This window comes from Copidosoma floridanum, unplaced genomic scaffold, assembly GCF_036245765.1.
Source record: "Copidosoma floridanum isolate Cflo_tuat_1 unplaced genomic scaffold, Cflo_Japanese_pri ptg000026l, whole genome shotgun sequence".
In the NCBI taxonomy this organism is placed as follows: Eukaryota; Metazoa; Arthropoda; class Insecta; order Hymenoptera; family Encyrtidae; genus Copidosoma; species Copidosoma floridanum.
Genome location: NW_028321903.1, coordinates 6,654,905 through 6,673,802, shown reverse-complemented (window position 1 = coordinate 6,673,802; position 18,898 = coordinate 6,654,905). Strand labels below are relative to the sequence as shown.

Sequence of the window (18,898 nt, the reverse complement as noted above, 5' to 3'; positions counted from 1 at the left end):
TAATCAACACATTGGAAGGGTGATCTGCTAAAATATAGTAATTTCCAAGTGTTCTAAAAAAACGTTTAAAAAAAATTATTCTATTAAGTAAATTATTTATTTACTTTACTAATAACTAAACGAAATAAATTAATGTACATTAGATAAAAATTTTTATATAAAAAAAGTTACGAACAAGACCATAACATCCAGAAATCGAATTTCCTATATTCGGACTGTTAGTAGCTTAAGTTAGGGCATCGACTAGTGTTTTGAAGGTCGAAGGGTAAAATACTCAAGTTAGACGCGTGCTCCATGTAGAAGTTTTCTCACAGCTCCAAAAATAAATAAACGCAGCCTACGTTAGTACTTAATACACATTTACTTCTACACTGCTGCTCGCTCTCTCTCTCTCTCTCTCTCTCTTTCTGTCTCTCTCTCAAGTTAGGAGAACTAGTGAGAAGGGAGTTTTGCCCCAACCCCTCTGCGCGATATAGTTGTCACGTCGATATTACAGGAACATTGGCTTTCGTTCTTATGCACTGAAACCAAAACTCTAATTTTCGGGTGAGATAGTAGAAAAAGTCTTTTTCATGATACTGCGCATAAAATAGGAACATTCATCGCATTTCTTGGAACGAGAATCCCTTCTCTTGGCACAGAATTGTTGAAAAGTAGTATACGCACCACTTCTCAAGGTTAAGAAATGCATTGGATTTCACGTTAACTACCCTTTGCTTGACCTTGGGCGTTTGTTTACGTAAAATCTAAGACATTTTTATCCTCGATCACTAGGTCTGTAATATTATATTAACTGTAAAATATTTTAAACATTTTCATAAAACTATTATTATTTATATTCTATCAGCTTGTTTTTAATTTTGGAGAATGATGTATATTTTTTTATATTTGTGATTTGAAGGAAGTGTGCTGTAAATAATAATTTTATTATGTTGAATTTAACAAGATTATACCTAATAACTTGTTATATTAATAAAAAGGATTCAGTACAGAGTGAGATGTTTACACTAAGTAGAAGGTTTACATTTGATTATATACGTCTAAATCATTTTGACAATCAAAATTTTTATGATTCTGTCAATCTTAGCCTTATTTAATTTCTTTTTGTATGATATTAACGTTGCTTAATGTTTATTGAGAAACTTGTATTCTTTTGTATAGAGCAAATTGTTAAAAGTTAATGAAATATTTTTACAGTAGCACTTTTCATAGACCAATGCACCAGTTTTTGTTTGATCAGGTCCTTAATATTAAGTATAGCGTATTACATTCTGACCATAAACAGCACTGCTCAAAAAAGATAACAATAGTTATAATATTCTTGTTACTAGAGGCTTATCAGAATCCGAATCATATACACCATATGTAGCCTATATCTTATTTGTATTTGTTTTTTCTATAATATTATTTTGACGTAACGTTGTATTATTTAAGGTACATTATTGGTAAATCTTAATTATTTTTTTCATTATTTTAAAACAATCATTTAGTTTTTTATTACTAATACAAATATACTACTTAATTATAACCTTATAATTTTGAAATTATGAAGAAAGTTTTTTAGTTTACAAGCTATGTAGTAATTAAATTATTCAATAATCAATAAAGATAAAAGTTTTCACTTTTTGATAAATAATACTTTTTTGTTAAAGAAAAGCGATGCTTAGATTATTTCATACGTGGATAAACGATGAAATTTTTCTAATATTAAATGTGTAAAAAGTTGAGTACTACTACTCATGACAAGAACGTTACTATTGATACAATGTAGTTGAAGCAACAAAGACTAAATTTTAACACATTTTATAGTTTTTAAAACTTATTTTTATAAATTTATAAGGAAAATTCATTGCAAATGCAATTTTTGCAGAATGTAAATAAAATAAAATGCAAAACAGTTGAAAACTTTTGTAAACTCTGTCCTTTCATAAGTCTCATAATCTCAAAAATTATTCATGTATTACTCATATGCGTGGTCACTTGTTTTTCTTGTATCATATCATAGTATGTGCCAGTTTTTAATATTCCATGCTTAATGGTTAAAACATCTTTGTGCTTTACTCGCAAGTCGAACAATATGTTATAAGCTCACGTTCAAGCACAATATGATTTGCAATACTTTTTTGGATAGGTGTACTGGTTCCTACATGTATACAGGTATGTGATATCTCCAACAAAAATAAATTAATGCAGAGTTAACAAATTATTTTAATTTCGACAAGAAATATTGTCAATACTTTAAAAGTTAACATAATTTCATAAAAATATTTCAGAAAAATATTTTCATTGAAAAATTACAGATAACGATTAAACTAGTCGTTTACTTTTACAATTCATCATATAATTTGGACATGAAGAGCATAGTGACTTGATCATACACATATAGGGGTTTGTATGGAGGCACTTTTCTAAGAAAAAAGGAGTCCAGTGAGGAATTTGGAAGTACGAAGCTAGATTTGCAATGCCCCTAAATAATTGCATGAGATACCTTACTGAGAGCATGTAGGTACTCAGTCAGGTTCCTATTGCTCCTGGCAGGTAGTTCATGAAATCTTGGGTGGATTTTCTGCCTTCTAATAAATAATAAGAAATTTAAATTTTTTTAACACCACTGGGAGCAATAGTTCCTTAATGTCTCGTATTTTCTTGAAGATCCACTGATCTACCAATTTCCTATGTAGGGGATCTACTCCAATTCGCAATGCCCTGGTGGTCAGTGCCTTAATCCAGTACTTCAAGAAAGTAAGCAGAGGTGAAGAAAAGCTAATAGACTGCACTAGCCTCATAATCATCTCACTTATTGCTATGTTTTATCAAAGCCAAGATTAAATGAAGAACAATACAAAGTTCTTCAAGAATATAGGTATACATCAATTTATTGAATATAAAATATGTACATGATGCTTTAGAGAGCCATGCTCATATGTTAAGGGTCAGACCCACTGCGATGATTTAAGTCACGCAGAGTAATCATTCCGTGTCCTTGCTGGGCCTTTTATACCTGAATCTGCGGTGGTGGCTTGACTTAGGTGGCTTGATCGCTAAAGAAAGTATAGTTTTGCTTAGTTATCTTATTACGTTAAAGAGAACGCTAATACACATTCATAAGCACGAGGATTTAAATAAACAATACCTCTAGTTTGGTAATATAATTGATTAATAAATTTCTTGAAACATACTTGTAACCTTACATACTCTCCAAACCTAACAAGAAATCAGAACCTCCAGAAAGTTTTTCTCATTAAAAAGGCAAGGTACTCAATTATTGACATTTTAGGTAAGAAAAATAATGGCAAAATTTAAAGGTTTCTTATCTGTTCATTGTTATTTATACAAAAAAATCTTCTTAATTGAGACTGTAGGACATTGAAAGTTGTCAGGAATGAGCACTACCTCGTAAAGAGTAGCAAAAACAAGGTTCTCGGAAAAAATTTAAATTTCTTTATAGTTCTAGCTTTGCTTACAATTTTTTAAGTGTGCTAAGTACAGAAGTAAAAGTAAGACTCTAGGCTCTTTTTTCTCACGTATCGAAACAAGGGGCTTTAGGATCAGAAGAAGAGAATAGAGAGCGATGGAAAAGGCTCTCAAGGTACTACAAAATGGACGTTAACAAAAGACACGTGCATAATTTAGCATTACGAAAGGTATACTTTGAATTGAGGTCAACAACGTAATAAGTTTTTATGATTCCTATAACACACCTTCTTGCCAACCTTTTTGCCACGTAACAGTATTGATACCAGATATGGGGCACGGCAAGCGATGCAAGCATGAAAGAAAAATGTTTTTCAATACATTTTTTCTGCTGACGTACATACCAACAAGCACGTAAGCTTATAAATTAATAATACGATTTCTGTCCCTTAATCTCGGGATAATGTTGAAGAAAAGAGACTTATTAAGCGAAGATAAGATATGTGAGAATTTCTTTATTATTTAGTCTACTCTTTTTTTTTGTGTTTGTTCAAAAACTGGAACGAAAATCGCGCTAAAAAAATAAACTTGAGTACGCATTAACGTAGGAAAACAAATTATGAAGAGATACAAGCTTAATAAAATAATCCTTAAAACATGGAAAAAGTCTGTGGACGGTAGGTATTGGGTACCAAAGTATGAAGTTAAACTTACAAAAATTTATGTTGCAGACAATATGAGTATGGTTAAAAATATCTTGAATGATGTTGAATATAAAGGTAGTGTAATTATTGTTAACATAAGCATGCCTACATACATGAGTTATGATTTTAATAAATATTGTAGTATTTAATAAATAAATAACTATAAATCATATATTCCAGTACAATAGAAGATAAGCAATATGTAGGCTGGCTAGTACAATATTGTACGCTGCCATCGCATTTTTCGATGATTTCAGATGAACTTTCGACCACCTACGCTGATAACATCTCTAACGTCACGCTAACATTTGTCCCATTTGCTCACACACTTATTTTTATTCCATATCTAATACCCAAAGTGTAATTATATCTCAAAAATTAAGAGTAACTATCCTGTAGCACTGCTTTCTACAAAAGGTTAGTATTACATTCTAGTGAAGGTCTCTTCAGAACGTTTATCGCACATAGATTTTTCTGAGAACTATTATTTGAACATTTAGCTTATATTCAGAATAACATACAAAATACTCACAAAATATTGCAGCTCATGAAACTCAACCCTTTTGCTATATGTGGTTCATTTTAAAAAGTTTTAACTTCACATATTATTTAATAAAAATTAAAAGTTAAATCTCCCAATTTTTTCCTCTTATGAAAGATTACTTTTAGATAAGCCTATTCAATTTCAAAATATATCCACAAATTAATTTTTTTTAAAACACAAGAAATAAGGGATAGCGTAAGCATAATACCAGGTATGTAAGTAAATCTGTATGAGAAAAAGGATTGCCAGCGTTGCTGTATATAATGATGCTCCTCTTACTCCTCTAAACTCGCTAAGTGTAATGAACTTTCATAAGCCAAAAAATTACCTAAGGCACAAATAAAAAATTTATAAAGGATCGGAATGCAAAAAACATTATTTAATTTATTAATAGAATACAAAAAAATTTTTTTTAAATTTTTTTAAATTAAAAAAAAGATAAAAAGATTATGTAAAAGACTATTTATTTATTGTAAAGGTAAAAAATGAATATTGAATAAATAAACAACTTTTCAATACATTAAAAGGTACTCTGCTATAACGTACTTATTTCTTACTTTCAAAAAAAAGCATTTAACAAAAAAATTAGTTTATAAACTAATTGATTTATTTTAATAATGCAGTTAATAGTCAATCCAAATAAATTATCAAACAGTTAATATACATTTATATAAAAAATAAGATGCAAACCATACTATTACGTAAAGTAATTGTATCCCAAATATTGGAACCACTCACAGGAGAGCTCGTTAACTAAGGTAAGGGATTTATTTTTTAATAAATGAAAAGAAATAAAATTCAATTAATTTTGAAACGTTTGCTCAGCAAACTGTGCTATGGTAGCACGGCGACATGTAATGTAGTGTAAAGGGGGAAAGACGCGAGGTAAATTGGTGAGAAAAGCGAGGTAAACAGAGATTGACATGCAAAAATTACTGTTGTTACAAATTTTCTCAAGGTTACCAATTGGAAATCATTGATTTACTCCGACGCATAACTTGGTAACAAAAGAAAAACTGTAAAAAGTAAGTTTAACAGATAAAGTAACTACATTCATAAATGAAATTTGAGCTCTGACAAACAAAAATAGGAAGACCAAACTGAAGGATGTGAGAGTGGGTAGACTGGGTAAATACAGAGAAACGAGACAATACAAAATAGAAAGAAGAGATTGAAATCTCAGAACTGCAGAAATATTCATGGCTCATGTAAAAAAATAGGTCAACGAAGAACACCAGGAGATGTAAGTATTTTGAGGTAGCCTACTTCAACAACCTTACTTCATGACAGTAAAATATATCGGAACACGTTAGCTGAAAAGCAGAATAAAAAGAATTACCAAAGAATTAGAGTAAATAAAAAATGCAGTATTTGCACTAACTGCTTGCTTAAAATATAAAGGCCAGTCCACTTGTACTGATCCGCAAACACACAAGCAAAGGTGGGAATGGGGGTAGAACATATTTTCCTAAGCTTACCGCTATAAACTGGGAGAGGAAGGATAGGGTATAGTTGGCAGCAGCAAATAACAAATAATGCGGTATATACTGCAACTGGTGAACTGGACATCTAGGTGAAGAATTCCAAATGTCTAGCATTATTAAATGACAGAAAACCTTTGAAAGAAAATGGAGAGAAGTAAGAAAAAATTATAATTATTGTTAGAGGCTAGACAATTATGTAAGAGGCTATTGTACACGCAAAGAAGATAGAGAAGAAAAGAGAAGAGACAGAGAACGAGGAGCATAACTAACCCGTAAACAATACTCTGACCAATAGAAGTACTTATGATTGCAGGGTCAGAAATGATAATTTCTATTGCAACAAATACAGTTATGACAGGGGTTATAAAAATGACTTACTGAAGTAATACGATAAACATACTAATTTTAATGACAAGTATGAGAACTATAACTCTGAAGGTGATGATAAAAACGGTCACTGTGGCATTAGTGGCTTAAGCAATAGTTACAGCAGGGGCGCATTTAACTGTTATAGAAATGACTATGAAAATCAAGGTAGTAATGACTGCTATAATAGATGTCTTAACAGGTACAGGCCACTACATAATACGGGCTCACTGTAGCAGACAAATGATGAACACAGCCCAGACAACACAAAAAATGAATTAGTAGCTTTTAACTCACAGAATGTTTGGTGTGATCACCAACGTCAAACATTAACTAGAGAAAGAGATGGAGAAAAACGTGTCCATCGAAAAATGTAGAATATGTAGAACGCGGTTACCAACCAATATTCCAGCATGGGCACCAAGGAAAGGGAAAGATCCAGCTTTACGTCGAAAATTGAGCAATATTGAGAGCCACTTATCGTACTTAGACAATCTAACGCTTACGACAGTGACAGTAGTGGCATCTAATACATGGTCCATACGTAAATTACATAAGGATACATAATTCTAATTTCCTTAAAAAACGAAGAAAAAAGCATAGGAAAAGCTAAATTGATAAAAGCAAAATAAATAATATCTACGCACATGTATGTTTATCAGCATTTCGAAGAAATGGTGCGTAAATCGAACATTTAAAAGGGTACTTAGGTACTTCAAGAGATAATAGTAGTTAATAAAATAAGAGCGAATAAAATTATTACAAACTTAGTGGTTCTGATTTTAATTCAGATAGGATACTTTGTTGACACCTTTGAGGAAATATTTAAAGATATTGAACTAGCCGGGGTGGTTTGCGCAAACACTGTTATAACCTTACCAGCAGTCTTAAGATTCACTATTACTACAAAATAATACAAGGCAGAAAAAGGTAGATATAGGAGAATGAACAAGACAAAGAACATAATTTTAAAGGGCTGCTACTAAAGAGTGTGAAGCGATTCATTCTGGAATGCACATCATACAAAATGGAAAAGTTTCTCTGCAAAATAACAAAGAAAGATATGATTATTACCAACTCATCGAGCAGATTGTTAAACAGGACTTCTATTGGCTTTGATGTATCCATCGAAAGGTTATTCATACATTTATTATCTGGGGAAGATTGGCTCACGAAATTTAGAGTTTTTTTACCCTTAAAAAGAGCAATAGCCCAAGAAACTGTAAAAATAATGACAGAAGAATTTGTAGCATACTTTGTGCCACTAGAAAATTTATAGTTGGACCTGGATACTTATTTTAGCAGAAGCATGGAAGAACTGGCACGTTTGTTAAAAAAAAAACAAAATGGGTGGGACAGCATTTTATCTAGAATTAAATAGTGCCATTGAACGGAAGCATTATAGTACTTTTACAAAGTTTTAACCTGCCTACGTAGAACAAAATAATCACTAAAACAAGCATTTACTGATGTTCATGTACTCATATAATACAACGGATTATCAGACTATGAGATACTGACTGTACCAACCCGTTTTTAGTCAAAGAGCAAGTACTTCATTAAGTATCAAACGACCTCTTAAGATCCAGACTTCAAGTAAATATTTTGAAGAGTTAGTTAGGACCCTGGCAGAAATGAGATCCATCTGGATAATAAACCAAGTAGAGGCAGAGTACCGATTTAAATGTGACTATGACTGCAAACTAAATGCTAAATATTTCTGGGAGAAAGAAATATCGTATGTGTAACACTGTTTCTTCATCTGAAAAAAAAGAGGCATCAACGCAGTGTTAACAAATCTCGATCACGTACGTCACCTATGTCCCTCTTACCCCTTGGGTCTCTTCTTATCAAAAAGGGGGATTGGTGCAGAAACTCTCCTATTTTACGAGAAAAACTATTAAACAAACACAAACAAATATCTTTAACTACTCTTTTATTTGATTACTCAAACACTAATACACAGAATATTCTTACACTACACAACACAACGCTTCACATCGTCATCTGGACTGCGCTGCAGTGACTCTGCCTCGTACCATGTGAGACGTGATTGTACGTCTACCACGCCTTGCTTGTCCTGGACCAGGAGGGGCTTCTGCTTGTCCTAGATTCACGCTAATATACACACACTTACACTCCATTTCCAATCTCACATACTACTATATTATCTCTCTCTGCCCAGCTCGCTCTTGTTCTTTACACTCACACTCTCTCGCTTTCTCTGTCTTTCTCTCTCCCTCTCTCTCTCTCTCTTTCTTTCTCTTTCTGGATTACTCAAGGTCTCTCTCTCTTTCTTTCACTGTCTATGCTACACTTTCTCACTCTCTCTTTCTTTCTCTCTCCCTCTCTCTAGCCTTACCTTCTGGTTAAACGTCCGCGAGTTCAATCCAGTGTAATGTTGTCTGGAATTCTCGAGTGGGTCGTTCGTCCTACGGCTTTATCCTTTTTCTCCTCTTTCTCTCTTTTATCGTCTTTTTCTTATCTCAGCAGCTTTCGTAGTCCTCAACCTGATGACCTTTTTGTCCTGGAAGAATACAGCAGCTGCTAGACTTCCGCTCACACTTCTCTCTCTTTTCTCAACATCCTACGCACCTTCTCGACAACTCTCTTTCTCTTTATTACTCTCTCTCTCTCAAATGTTGCCACGAAAACCTGCACAAATCACCGGAACTCTCGCTGCTTGCTCTTAGGCATACAGTTCAAGACTATCCTCGAGACTGACCCACGATCTCTCACTTAGATAATAGCCATCGCTACTGCTGCTGCCACGTATCTTCCCTCGTCGTCACTCTCGACATAGCAGCTACTGTGTGTCCCGGTAGCCGCATTCGCCTTTTTTTGTCCTCTCCTGCTGGCGCTGCTGTGTCTCTGCAGCTCAACTAGTTGTCCGTTGGCGTCCACTTCTACTCCCCTTAATGCATATATAGCTCCCAAAAAACAAACAAATTTGGAGAAGCTTCGAGTTTATGCTCTTTGTACATGCGTTGCATCAGCAAGAGCATTTCAAGATGAGAAGGCCGTTTTTGCCTCGTTACATATGTATTAAAAGAACCATTGAAAAATAAATATCATTTACTATATCAGAACCCATATAAAATAGCAGGAATTGATTATTTCAACAAAAATGTAAGATAACAGAGAGATAACAAAATAAGGGTATCTCATAAAGATAAAATCAAAAAAGCGTGCATGGTGAAAGCTGCTATGTGAATTCAGGACAGTGAAGGGAAATCAGAGAAAGTAATCTTTACTGTCAAATAGAGATCAATTAGGTTAATGATATAAATACCCGACCTGACTCCGATATAAAGACATGCTGCAAACATACACACATGCATATTCTAGATATATACATGCGTTTATATATACGTATATATACGTATATACACACACATACACACATATATACGTATGTACTTGCAGGAAAATAGAGAAGTAGCAATACTGGTAAGGAAAGCTTAAAAAAATAATAATAACATTAATAACAGTAGAAAATACAAGTCAAAAACCAAAACAAACAACGAGAATAAAGTAAATGAGAAGCACGTCTGGCACTTTTTAATAATAAGACAAGTCTCATAAGTGTAAGATCACCTAATAGGCTAAATATATATGATGGTAAAATACATAAGAATTAAAATTGATGGAGAAAAAAAATATTTATGTACTTCTAAATTTGAATAAGATTATGCGGGAAGTTCGTAGAAAAAGTGTTACTGTAAAGCTGGCATAGAAAAAGCGTATGTATAAATAAAAACTAAAAACAATTCGTTTTGGCAATCTATCGGCATGATAAATATTTAAGAAAAAAGAACATAGATACTTGATGTTTAATAAAAGAGATCATAATGAAACAGAAAATAAATTTTAAAAAGGCATTTGAAAGAAAACTAAATTTATTTGTGAACAGGGGCTGCAAGCTTGCAACTGAGAAGGAGGTTTGAACCTCCTTTGTTCTCGTCTTCTGTAGTTATCCTTCAGAAATGATTACACCCACACTGTTATGATCCCCCGACATGATTTCTCTTCCTATGAAAATTATGAAGGGCATAAATTCAAACAAATTAATAAATAAAGAACTGATATAACTGACTTTAATGTGCTTCGTAAATAAAATAACTTCTCTTTCTTTGAAGCAATAAGGTTGACTTACCCCTCAGAATTATTACAAGTGGCCAGCTTTTTAATAACGAAGTATGAGAGATACAACTAGGCTGAAATTTTCTAAGCATATACTTTTATGAATAAGTAAAATTTATGGGTTTTGGTCTGCATAGAAGATGCGAAAGACTTGTTTCACAAAATTGAAGTTCTTAAACTTTAAAATATTGTGTACTTTTATTAGCAACTAAATGTGGTATTTTTTAACATAGTTTTTATGTATCCCTAATCATGAGATATTAATAACTACACTGAATTCAAGTCTTAAACTCTATGGTCAATGTAGTATACGTGTTGTCAGTGTATTATACTACGCATGTAATAAAGACTTCATCGTCTATAAATTTAAAAAATCGTTGACTTAATAATAAAGAAACGTATACCTAAAGCTTTCCAACGTAATAATTGGCGAATTTATTACATAGTATATAAACAGATTATGTTTTAATTGAATAAATTATGAATTCAATAAAAACGTAACCTTTTTCAAGGACTTCCTTGTAATTTCATCATCAATATGATAGCAATTATTACAGATTTATATGTCTAGTAAGCATGAAGATAAATTATCCGAATCATTTAGTATAAATTTACGTATTAAAGTAAAAGTAAAAGAAAATCAGTGAATGATTTTCTCCAAAACGTCTACTTTAATTGTTATTTTAAAAAATTATTGACAAAAAACTTTGCATTGAACGAAAGGGTATTACTTAGCATGAGAAATTCGAAAGTTAAAAAAATGTCGGCTGCTACAGTGGATTCACCATTTGTAAATTTCAAAGTCTTGTCTTGGATTCGTAATCAGGGACATCAAAAACTACAGAATAATAATAATTCAAGTGTAAGAAAATTTCTTTTTACGTAGTGGGGGCACAATAAATAAGAGATTGTTCTTTTCGTTATTTTTTTGAATCAGTTGGGATTATGAAGAAAATTTTAAAAAGTACATGTTTAACGTAAAATTGAGCGTTTAATTAAACCATAGTCTTTCAATTCAGAAATCCTAAAATTTTTTAAATGTTCATCAATATATTAGATCTAGTATTCTAAACTCTTAATATCTGATTTTGAATTCCTAATGAGCAGCTAAAAACTCTAAGAGTGGTGAAAGATTTTTTAAAAACCACTTTTTTATACTGAATTGTAGCGGTAAAACCGTGAATTTCTACGTCTATGCTTTATTTTGGACTTATACAAAGTCAACATTCATTATGAACCTAAAATAAGATAAATATTGTTGAAAGAAAACTGTTTTTAAAAAAATTGTCATGTCATACTATACTAAAATAGAGATTAAAACTTTTAATCCTGAAAATGAGGGTGTCACTGCTGTCTGCAATATTGGATATATTTATATTGTATTTAAAAAAAAAATTACTAACAAAATACTATTTCGAGAAAATGTTTTTAATTTGCTCCAAATTAATAAAAAATATCGAAATTGAAGAGTCTTAATAGAAGTCAACAATTTATGGCTATCACAGAACATAATGTTGTAGGTCACAAGATATAAAAAACTTTGTGTATCATTCTCTCAAACAGCACTATCGATCCCTATACGTATCAAAAAAGAATTTTGTTACTCCACATTCACATGAAATAACTCAAGTGTATGTATGTGTTGTGTGTGGGGGGGGGGAGTATGGGTGAGTGTGCGTGTGTGCGTACGCGCACGTGTGTGTGGATGTGGGTTAGTGGATGGGTGTGGGTTCATGTATAAGAGTGAAAAAGGTTAGACTTGCAAGATTGTGTAAGAGGGCAAAATAAATATCATCAGTAACGTTGGTTTACTCTGTTACGAAGGGCGTGTCTACAAAACTTTAACTTGAAAAATGAGGATGCAGAGTAAATGGTGGGGTGCATACAATAGTATACTTAAATTGATTGCGCTATCCACAAAGTATAAACAGTGTCAAAACAAGTATTACACAGCACAAAGACTAACACGCGTGCCTGTATACAGGAACCAGGTTTTGCAACAAAAAACTGATTTATGCATTTGCAGAGCACTAGTGGTTGATGTCAAGAATACAAAATAACTGTGGATTGACCGCAAAAAAAATTTTCCTGTTAGCAATAGCTAGCATACATTGGAATAATATACAAAAACTTGACATACTGCTAAGCTTTTTGTTAGGGCCAAAATTAAAGTCCATATGCAGATGATTGTGGAGAAAATGAGAGTCTCCGGTACTTAAAGTGAATTAGAAGTACACACTGCAAACATGGAGTACTAGAGTAACAAATGGTATGAAGTATTACAAGCAATGGACAATTTAGCAACAGGAAATCAACAACCAACATAAAACGATAATTCCCTGGAAACAATCTTAAGATTTATGTTTAAAACATTTTACGTAAACGATCATAAGGTATAAGCAGACTTACTTGAGTCAATAAAAACAATATACATAATCTTGCAACACTTCTGGTAACACTAAGAGAAATAGTTTTGAACAAAGAAAGTGATGTAAAAGACAAGGCAAAAATACAGTTCAACGATAGCAGCTGTAAATATAATAGACTGCAGCATATTGCAGTATATGCCAGATTGCAGCTTCATGATAAATGCAGTCCTCTGTAGCAAGAAGACTAGGACATTTAAAGCTGATTTGCCTCCAATTATCAATAACTTTTAAATACGAGCAAAACTCTGCAGACCCCAGCTACAAGATCTTAGATAACTACGTTAAAAATAATAAACATATCTAAATTGTTTATAATGTTAAAAAATTTATTAACTCATTTACAATCATCCTGCTGCTAGATAAAAACTATGTCAACTCATATAGAATGTGGTCTTTGCCAATAAAACAAGAAGGCCTAGAAAATTTGAATACCTATGCTAATGTATGGCTAGAGCATGAATATATGACCATAAATAAAAAAAATTTAATACATACATGGCAAAAAAAGTACTTGAAGTTTTCAGCTGTAAGATACTGCGTGAGTTATATATCTCTGAGTATAAAAAATTAATAAGAGAGGAAAGGAAACATAATTCAGGTGAAACAAAGCTTACAGTTTATTGCAGCATTAGCAATAACAAAAAAAAAAGTGGGTTGCTGGACTTCTAGGAGAAGCAAAGCTTTGATAAAGATTTTATAAAGAATTTATTCTTTCTTAGTTATATAATTTTTTGCAATCAAACATTATTTAAATTAAAAAAAAAAACTTTTTAAATGCTAACTCTATATTTATAAAAATTTATCGCCAGTCATTTTGCCATGTTGTTTTATATACTCTCAGTTTTATGCTTTCAGATTTTTGCGCCGTCTGGAAAAGTCACGTTTACACATATTTCCGATCGAAAATTTCAACTAGGCTACCCACCAAAATAATGGATAACAGAATTCCATGTGTAATAACTTTGGAAAAGCTATACGACATGCCACGTTGTCTTACATATGGCTTTAAATAAGGGGTATTAGATTGGTGATGCCATATCGAATACCGTATGAAAAAACATACTGCTCTCGCTGTCGAGAGGGCGTGCAATGATGGGGAAATGAACAGGAATAAAAGGAGCAAGACAAAGTGTGACGCTTCCTCCTATTTTCGTCCAGTCAGGGCCCTACATAAGAAGCTTCACTTTAAAAATGTACAGTTACAGTTGAAGGATTACGAGACATGTACTTGGCCTGACTTCATCCACTTGATCTCTAATCTTTTTCAGCAGTGCAAAAGGAGCTGTTATTTATGTTAAAATAGAGCTCAATCCATAAAACAATTTTAGTAAATGACACAGCATTCTACGATTAGATAAAAGTTGTGCTGCTAACAACATGAACGTACGTATGTCAGCCCTGTCAAACGTGGAGAAGAAGCCTAATACCTATTCTGAAATGGCTTATCTAAATATCGATGAAAAGAGACTGTAACGTGGCTCTAAATAAATTGCACTTGTGTGCCAAACACTGCTTTTTTACTGAGGGCACACCTGACCCTTGGAAATTCCTGAGGTAGAACGAATTATTTTTAATTTGTTTTGGTTCACGGCCATTTTTTTTACATTCCTTTTACACAACCATTCTATAACTTAATGAAAACTTTGATGCGTACAACAGGAATGTACATGTAGTAGTTCTGTCAATCCTAGAAAAGAGCCAAAATACTATCGACTTTGGAACCGCTGATATGAATATCAATGAAATCTTGTAAGAGTTTGATAAGACGTTACAAAGTAGAAGGACGAGATAAAGAAAACCATAGACGTTTTCAAAACACTCTTATGAGAAGAGACAATTAAGTTTACTCGTAGGCAAAGACACTCTATAACTTATCTACTAGTTGAGGGAACACCGTTAGATAAGATATTAAAAGGGTACACGCACTGACTAAAATGGAATGGACGTGCAAAAGTAACAAGTTTTTAATTGTTCGTATATTTCAGGGCAGGATAACTAAAATAAGAAATGATATTTCTCTTTTTTGCGTATCAGTGCCTTCTTTATTGCAGTGCCCCACTATTATTATAATACATCTCTCTTTTCCACGTAACAGTTTGGCAACCAATTTTTAAAGTTATAAGATACTCTACTTAACGTGAAATGTCTAAGGTATTTTCATTAATTGTTCCAGTTCTAGGATTATTATAAAATAGGTAAAATTTTCTTAAAACTAAGGTCATTTTTTTTTAGTTTCTTAAATTTGTCCCTAATCCCTCATTTTCTGACGTGTTTTAACAGAAGAAATAAATTTATTTTTTAAATGGATAATTCCTATTCCTTAATTATGATACCACTTTTCGTTGAATAATTCATAGTGTTAATTATTTTGACTTTTGCTTTTATTTGTTTTAGAATAATTTTATTTCCTACCTCAAGCGTTTTTTAAGGATAAGAAGTGCCCTCAGTAGGAGAGATAGGGTTCACACCTTGTGCGATCTAACCAGGATAAGCACAAAGAGTCCCTACGGCATCGTGCTTGCCCTAGTGACATGCACCACGAAGTTCAAAAGATACTACTTTGTTCCACGGGTATGATGCCTTGCATTCTAGGGCACATTTTCTGCCCACTTATTTTTTGTCATCCATGGGTAGGAAGAAACTTTCTGGCGCTGCCGGGCCTAAAGTTCGTTCCTACCCTAGGGTGGAAAGTAATTAGCAAGCTGAAAAGGTACCCTTTGCGCCCTTAATGATATAAAAAATGTCATTCTCACCTTGTCACAAACATAGAATAATCCCGCCCTTCGGGTACACAAGTTTTACTTTCTGCCTTAAGTAATAAATATACTGTTCAGTTTGTTTTTCTTAGATTTTTTTTTAGAATTCTAAAATTTCTTTCTAATCACACAAACAGTTGTTAATAGTTTTAAAGTGTAAAAAATGTCAAAAGACACGATGTTTTGATATCTTCTGCAACTGTCATGTTTGTAGTACTATTTTCCAGAGTGAAAAAATTTTTTCGGATACCTTTTCCTAGAACGATCGAGTTACATTTAAAACAAACATTGGTATTTCACGTAAGCGCCAAGTTATATCAATACTTTCTTAAGATTTTTGAACTCATGGAAGCCTCATACCATATTATTATGTTTTATACTTGTCATTGTTTTTTTAATAAATTTGCATGTAAAAAAAAGTTCTCAATGTTGTATCAATTCAAAAGTTAACAAAGAGTTGTACTATGTATCACTCCCAACAGAAATACTATTAAAACATTATAAGTCTAAAGCATGTACAAAATTTCCTAATCTCGAAAAATTAGAGATCCTGATATTAAATCGTATAAAAACATTATTCCTACGAATTCAAAACTGTTTATAGGAGATATTTTGTTTTTTTCTTCACATTTATCAAAAATTTTAAATTATTTATCGTTGTATTGCTGATACACTGAACTCAATACCATCGTTTAAAAGCAGATTCTTAAAAGTTGCTTTTGTTTTATGTCAATTACTATTCATATAAGTAAATAAACCCATCCAAATGATTTGTCTGTGAAATTAAAATTTTCGTTTGTACATTAAAAAACTTAATGTTCTTTGTAATAAAATTCATTACGAAATCGATTTTCAGAATTTTTCAAACTTTATCGCTACATTATTCGCTGGTATTATGACCCATGTCAAAAATGTTCGTCATTTAATGGTTACAGTTATATGTGCTTCTTACAAAAAAGTACAACTTAGAAAATGTATGACAATAACTGTGTCTTTAAATAAATTGCTACTTGTCCCATTATTAATTCGTCAGTTGTTAAACGACTTATCACACATCACTTTGCTTAATCCTAATAGGCGAATAAAATCGTAAGTGATCTGAAAGAAAAGCGACATTTAATAAGTATGTCAGTAAATTTAGCTTCTATTTAGTTTAGTTTATTTTTAAAAGTTATCTTAATTATCTCTTTTATGAATTCCATTATAAATATAAAACATTTATTGAGCAAAATCAGGTACAGTAGGTTTGTGGAGAAAGTGGTGTTTATCATATCTCGTAAAATATGCATTATTTGATTGAAAAAAAAAGTTATACTGTTATCGATCGATAAGTAAAAATGATTAATAAAACAAATGTGAGCAAATTTTTTTTGAATAAGTAACTTTTAAAAATTTTGTAATTTTGTGTTAAAAATTTATTAACTGTGTTACATGTTTATTTAAATGGTCCGGTAATGCGTGAAAATATTCTATGTTCTTACAAGTATAGGGGGTTGAGCTCACGAAGACAGATGTATTTGTCATAGTCTCCTTCCCATCACCCATCTTGCATGCACAAGCCAATTCTATTACAATTTCCCAGTATCTCTTTTCAATTAAGGCTTCCCATCCACTGAGCAGTAAACTTTCACGTAATATTCACTTACAAGTGAATAAAATTCAAAAGCATGAGTTCATTGTCACAGAAATAGTTAAAAAAACATTGTATGTGAAAACTTGAACCAACAAAATATCTAGGGTCGAAAGTAATACATTTAAAAAAGTAAGAGGAAGATAGTTGTGACACAACCTAGAAACTGCTATGAGGTTCTTGGCTTAAAACGTTTTTACAAATATTTTGTTAGATTTATTTATGCTATGAAGGTCTTGTGTGTACTCGAGAAGTATGTTTCGATTGTTTAAATATACACACCTGTAGTTAAACTGTCTAATTTTTTGCTTTCAAGATACAAAAAAAAATCAACTTTTCATCAAAATTGGTCTTGAGAATTCTAAAATAAGACCAGTTGTATACAACCACAAACGAAAAGCCGTAGAAACCAACTCAAAAATGTTTTTATCTTTATTAAAACATATTTTTATCAAAAAATCTTTGTCCACTAGTTTTCTGATACAAAATATAAAAAATAGCAATGAAAAGTAATAAGATTTATTTTTATTTTAAATTGATTAAAAAAAACTAAAAGGTGACATTAAAATATAAGATGAAGCAAACTTAAAAGTTTTCTTTTTTGCAGTCATCAAAATTACCTACCCACAGTTTTCATTTCATTTAATTCCATCTACATGCGTTTTTTTACCGGCAATTTAAAAAATTTTTAGGATTTTGTAACCTGATGGACCCTATAACTGAGTCACGTACGATATGCATGACGCATTCAACATATATCAAGCTAGCAAAACTGCACAGTAACAGGTGAGGCTGTGAAGGGAGGCCTCAAATTAGCCATGAAGTTAAGCTAACGACAGATTGGAGTTGAATTCACGGTGGATCAGATTATGAGTAAAGAATATTCATTCATTTTGAGGATGTTGTACTTACAACTACTTAAACAGGGTCATAAAACGTTTTATTGGTTAGTGTAAGAAGTTGCTTTACTTTAACATACCAGTAATTGTTTGAAACAGCCAGTAAGAGATGGTGGGCTGAGCATCGCTGGAGAAGCTGACTTCACTAGATAGACATCGTAGGTGGGCCAGTGGCTGGTTTGAAATGTGATAGAAGTTTATAATATGTCCAATACTGTGCAAGACAGAAAATAGGCAGGCTGTGCAAGCAACGATCTTGTGAAACTGTATGTGTGAGTCTAAAGGTATGTACTGCTGTATTGAGAACTCCTTGAGTTTTGTTAAACTATTGCGGCACATTGTAAGAAGCAGGAGGCTGTAGCAAAAGGAAAGAGCTGCAGCCGAGCCACGAGTTATTGAGATCCAGACACCAAGTATGTGACGTAGATCCGTATGCTCCGCCATAAATGAATAATCTGCATTGAGTAAATTCAGTGAGTTGTTTTTTATATGTATGTGAGTATGCTTACGCAATAATTTTGAAAAAAAA

The 18,898-nt window shown here is 32.2% G+C and overlaps 1 protein-coding gene across 4 annotated transcripts in view; it reads right to left on the bottom strand.

Annotated features, from left to right (window-relative positions):
• Positions 1-18,898, bottom strand: part of Duox (dual oxidase) — a 934,738-nt gene that overhangs the window by 176,960 nt on the left and 738,880 nt on the right. For 3 of the 4 annotated variants that reach the window (XM_089595596.1, XM_089595598.1, XM_089595597.1), the window contains one exon: positions 18,450-18,824. The exons of the other annotated variant lie outside the window; for it this stretch is intronic. In XM_089595596.1, the coding sequence (XP_089451722.1) occupies positions 18,450-18,824 (375 nt within the window). The remainder of the gene's footprint in view (positions 1-18,449; positions 18,825-18,898) is intronic. 4 annotated transcript variants of the gene reach the window in all.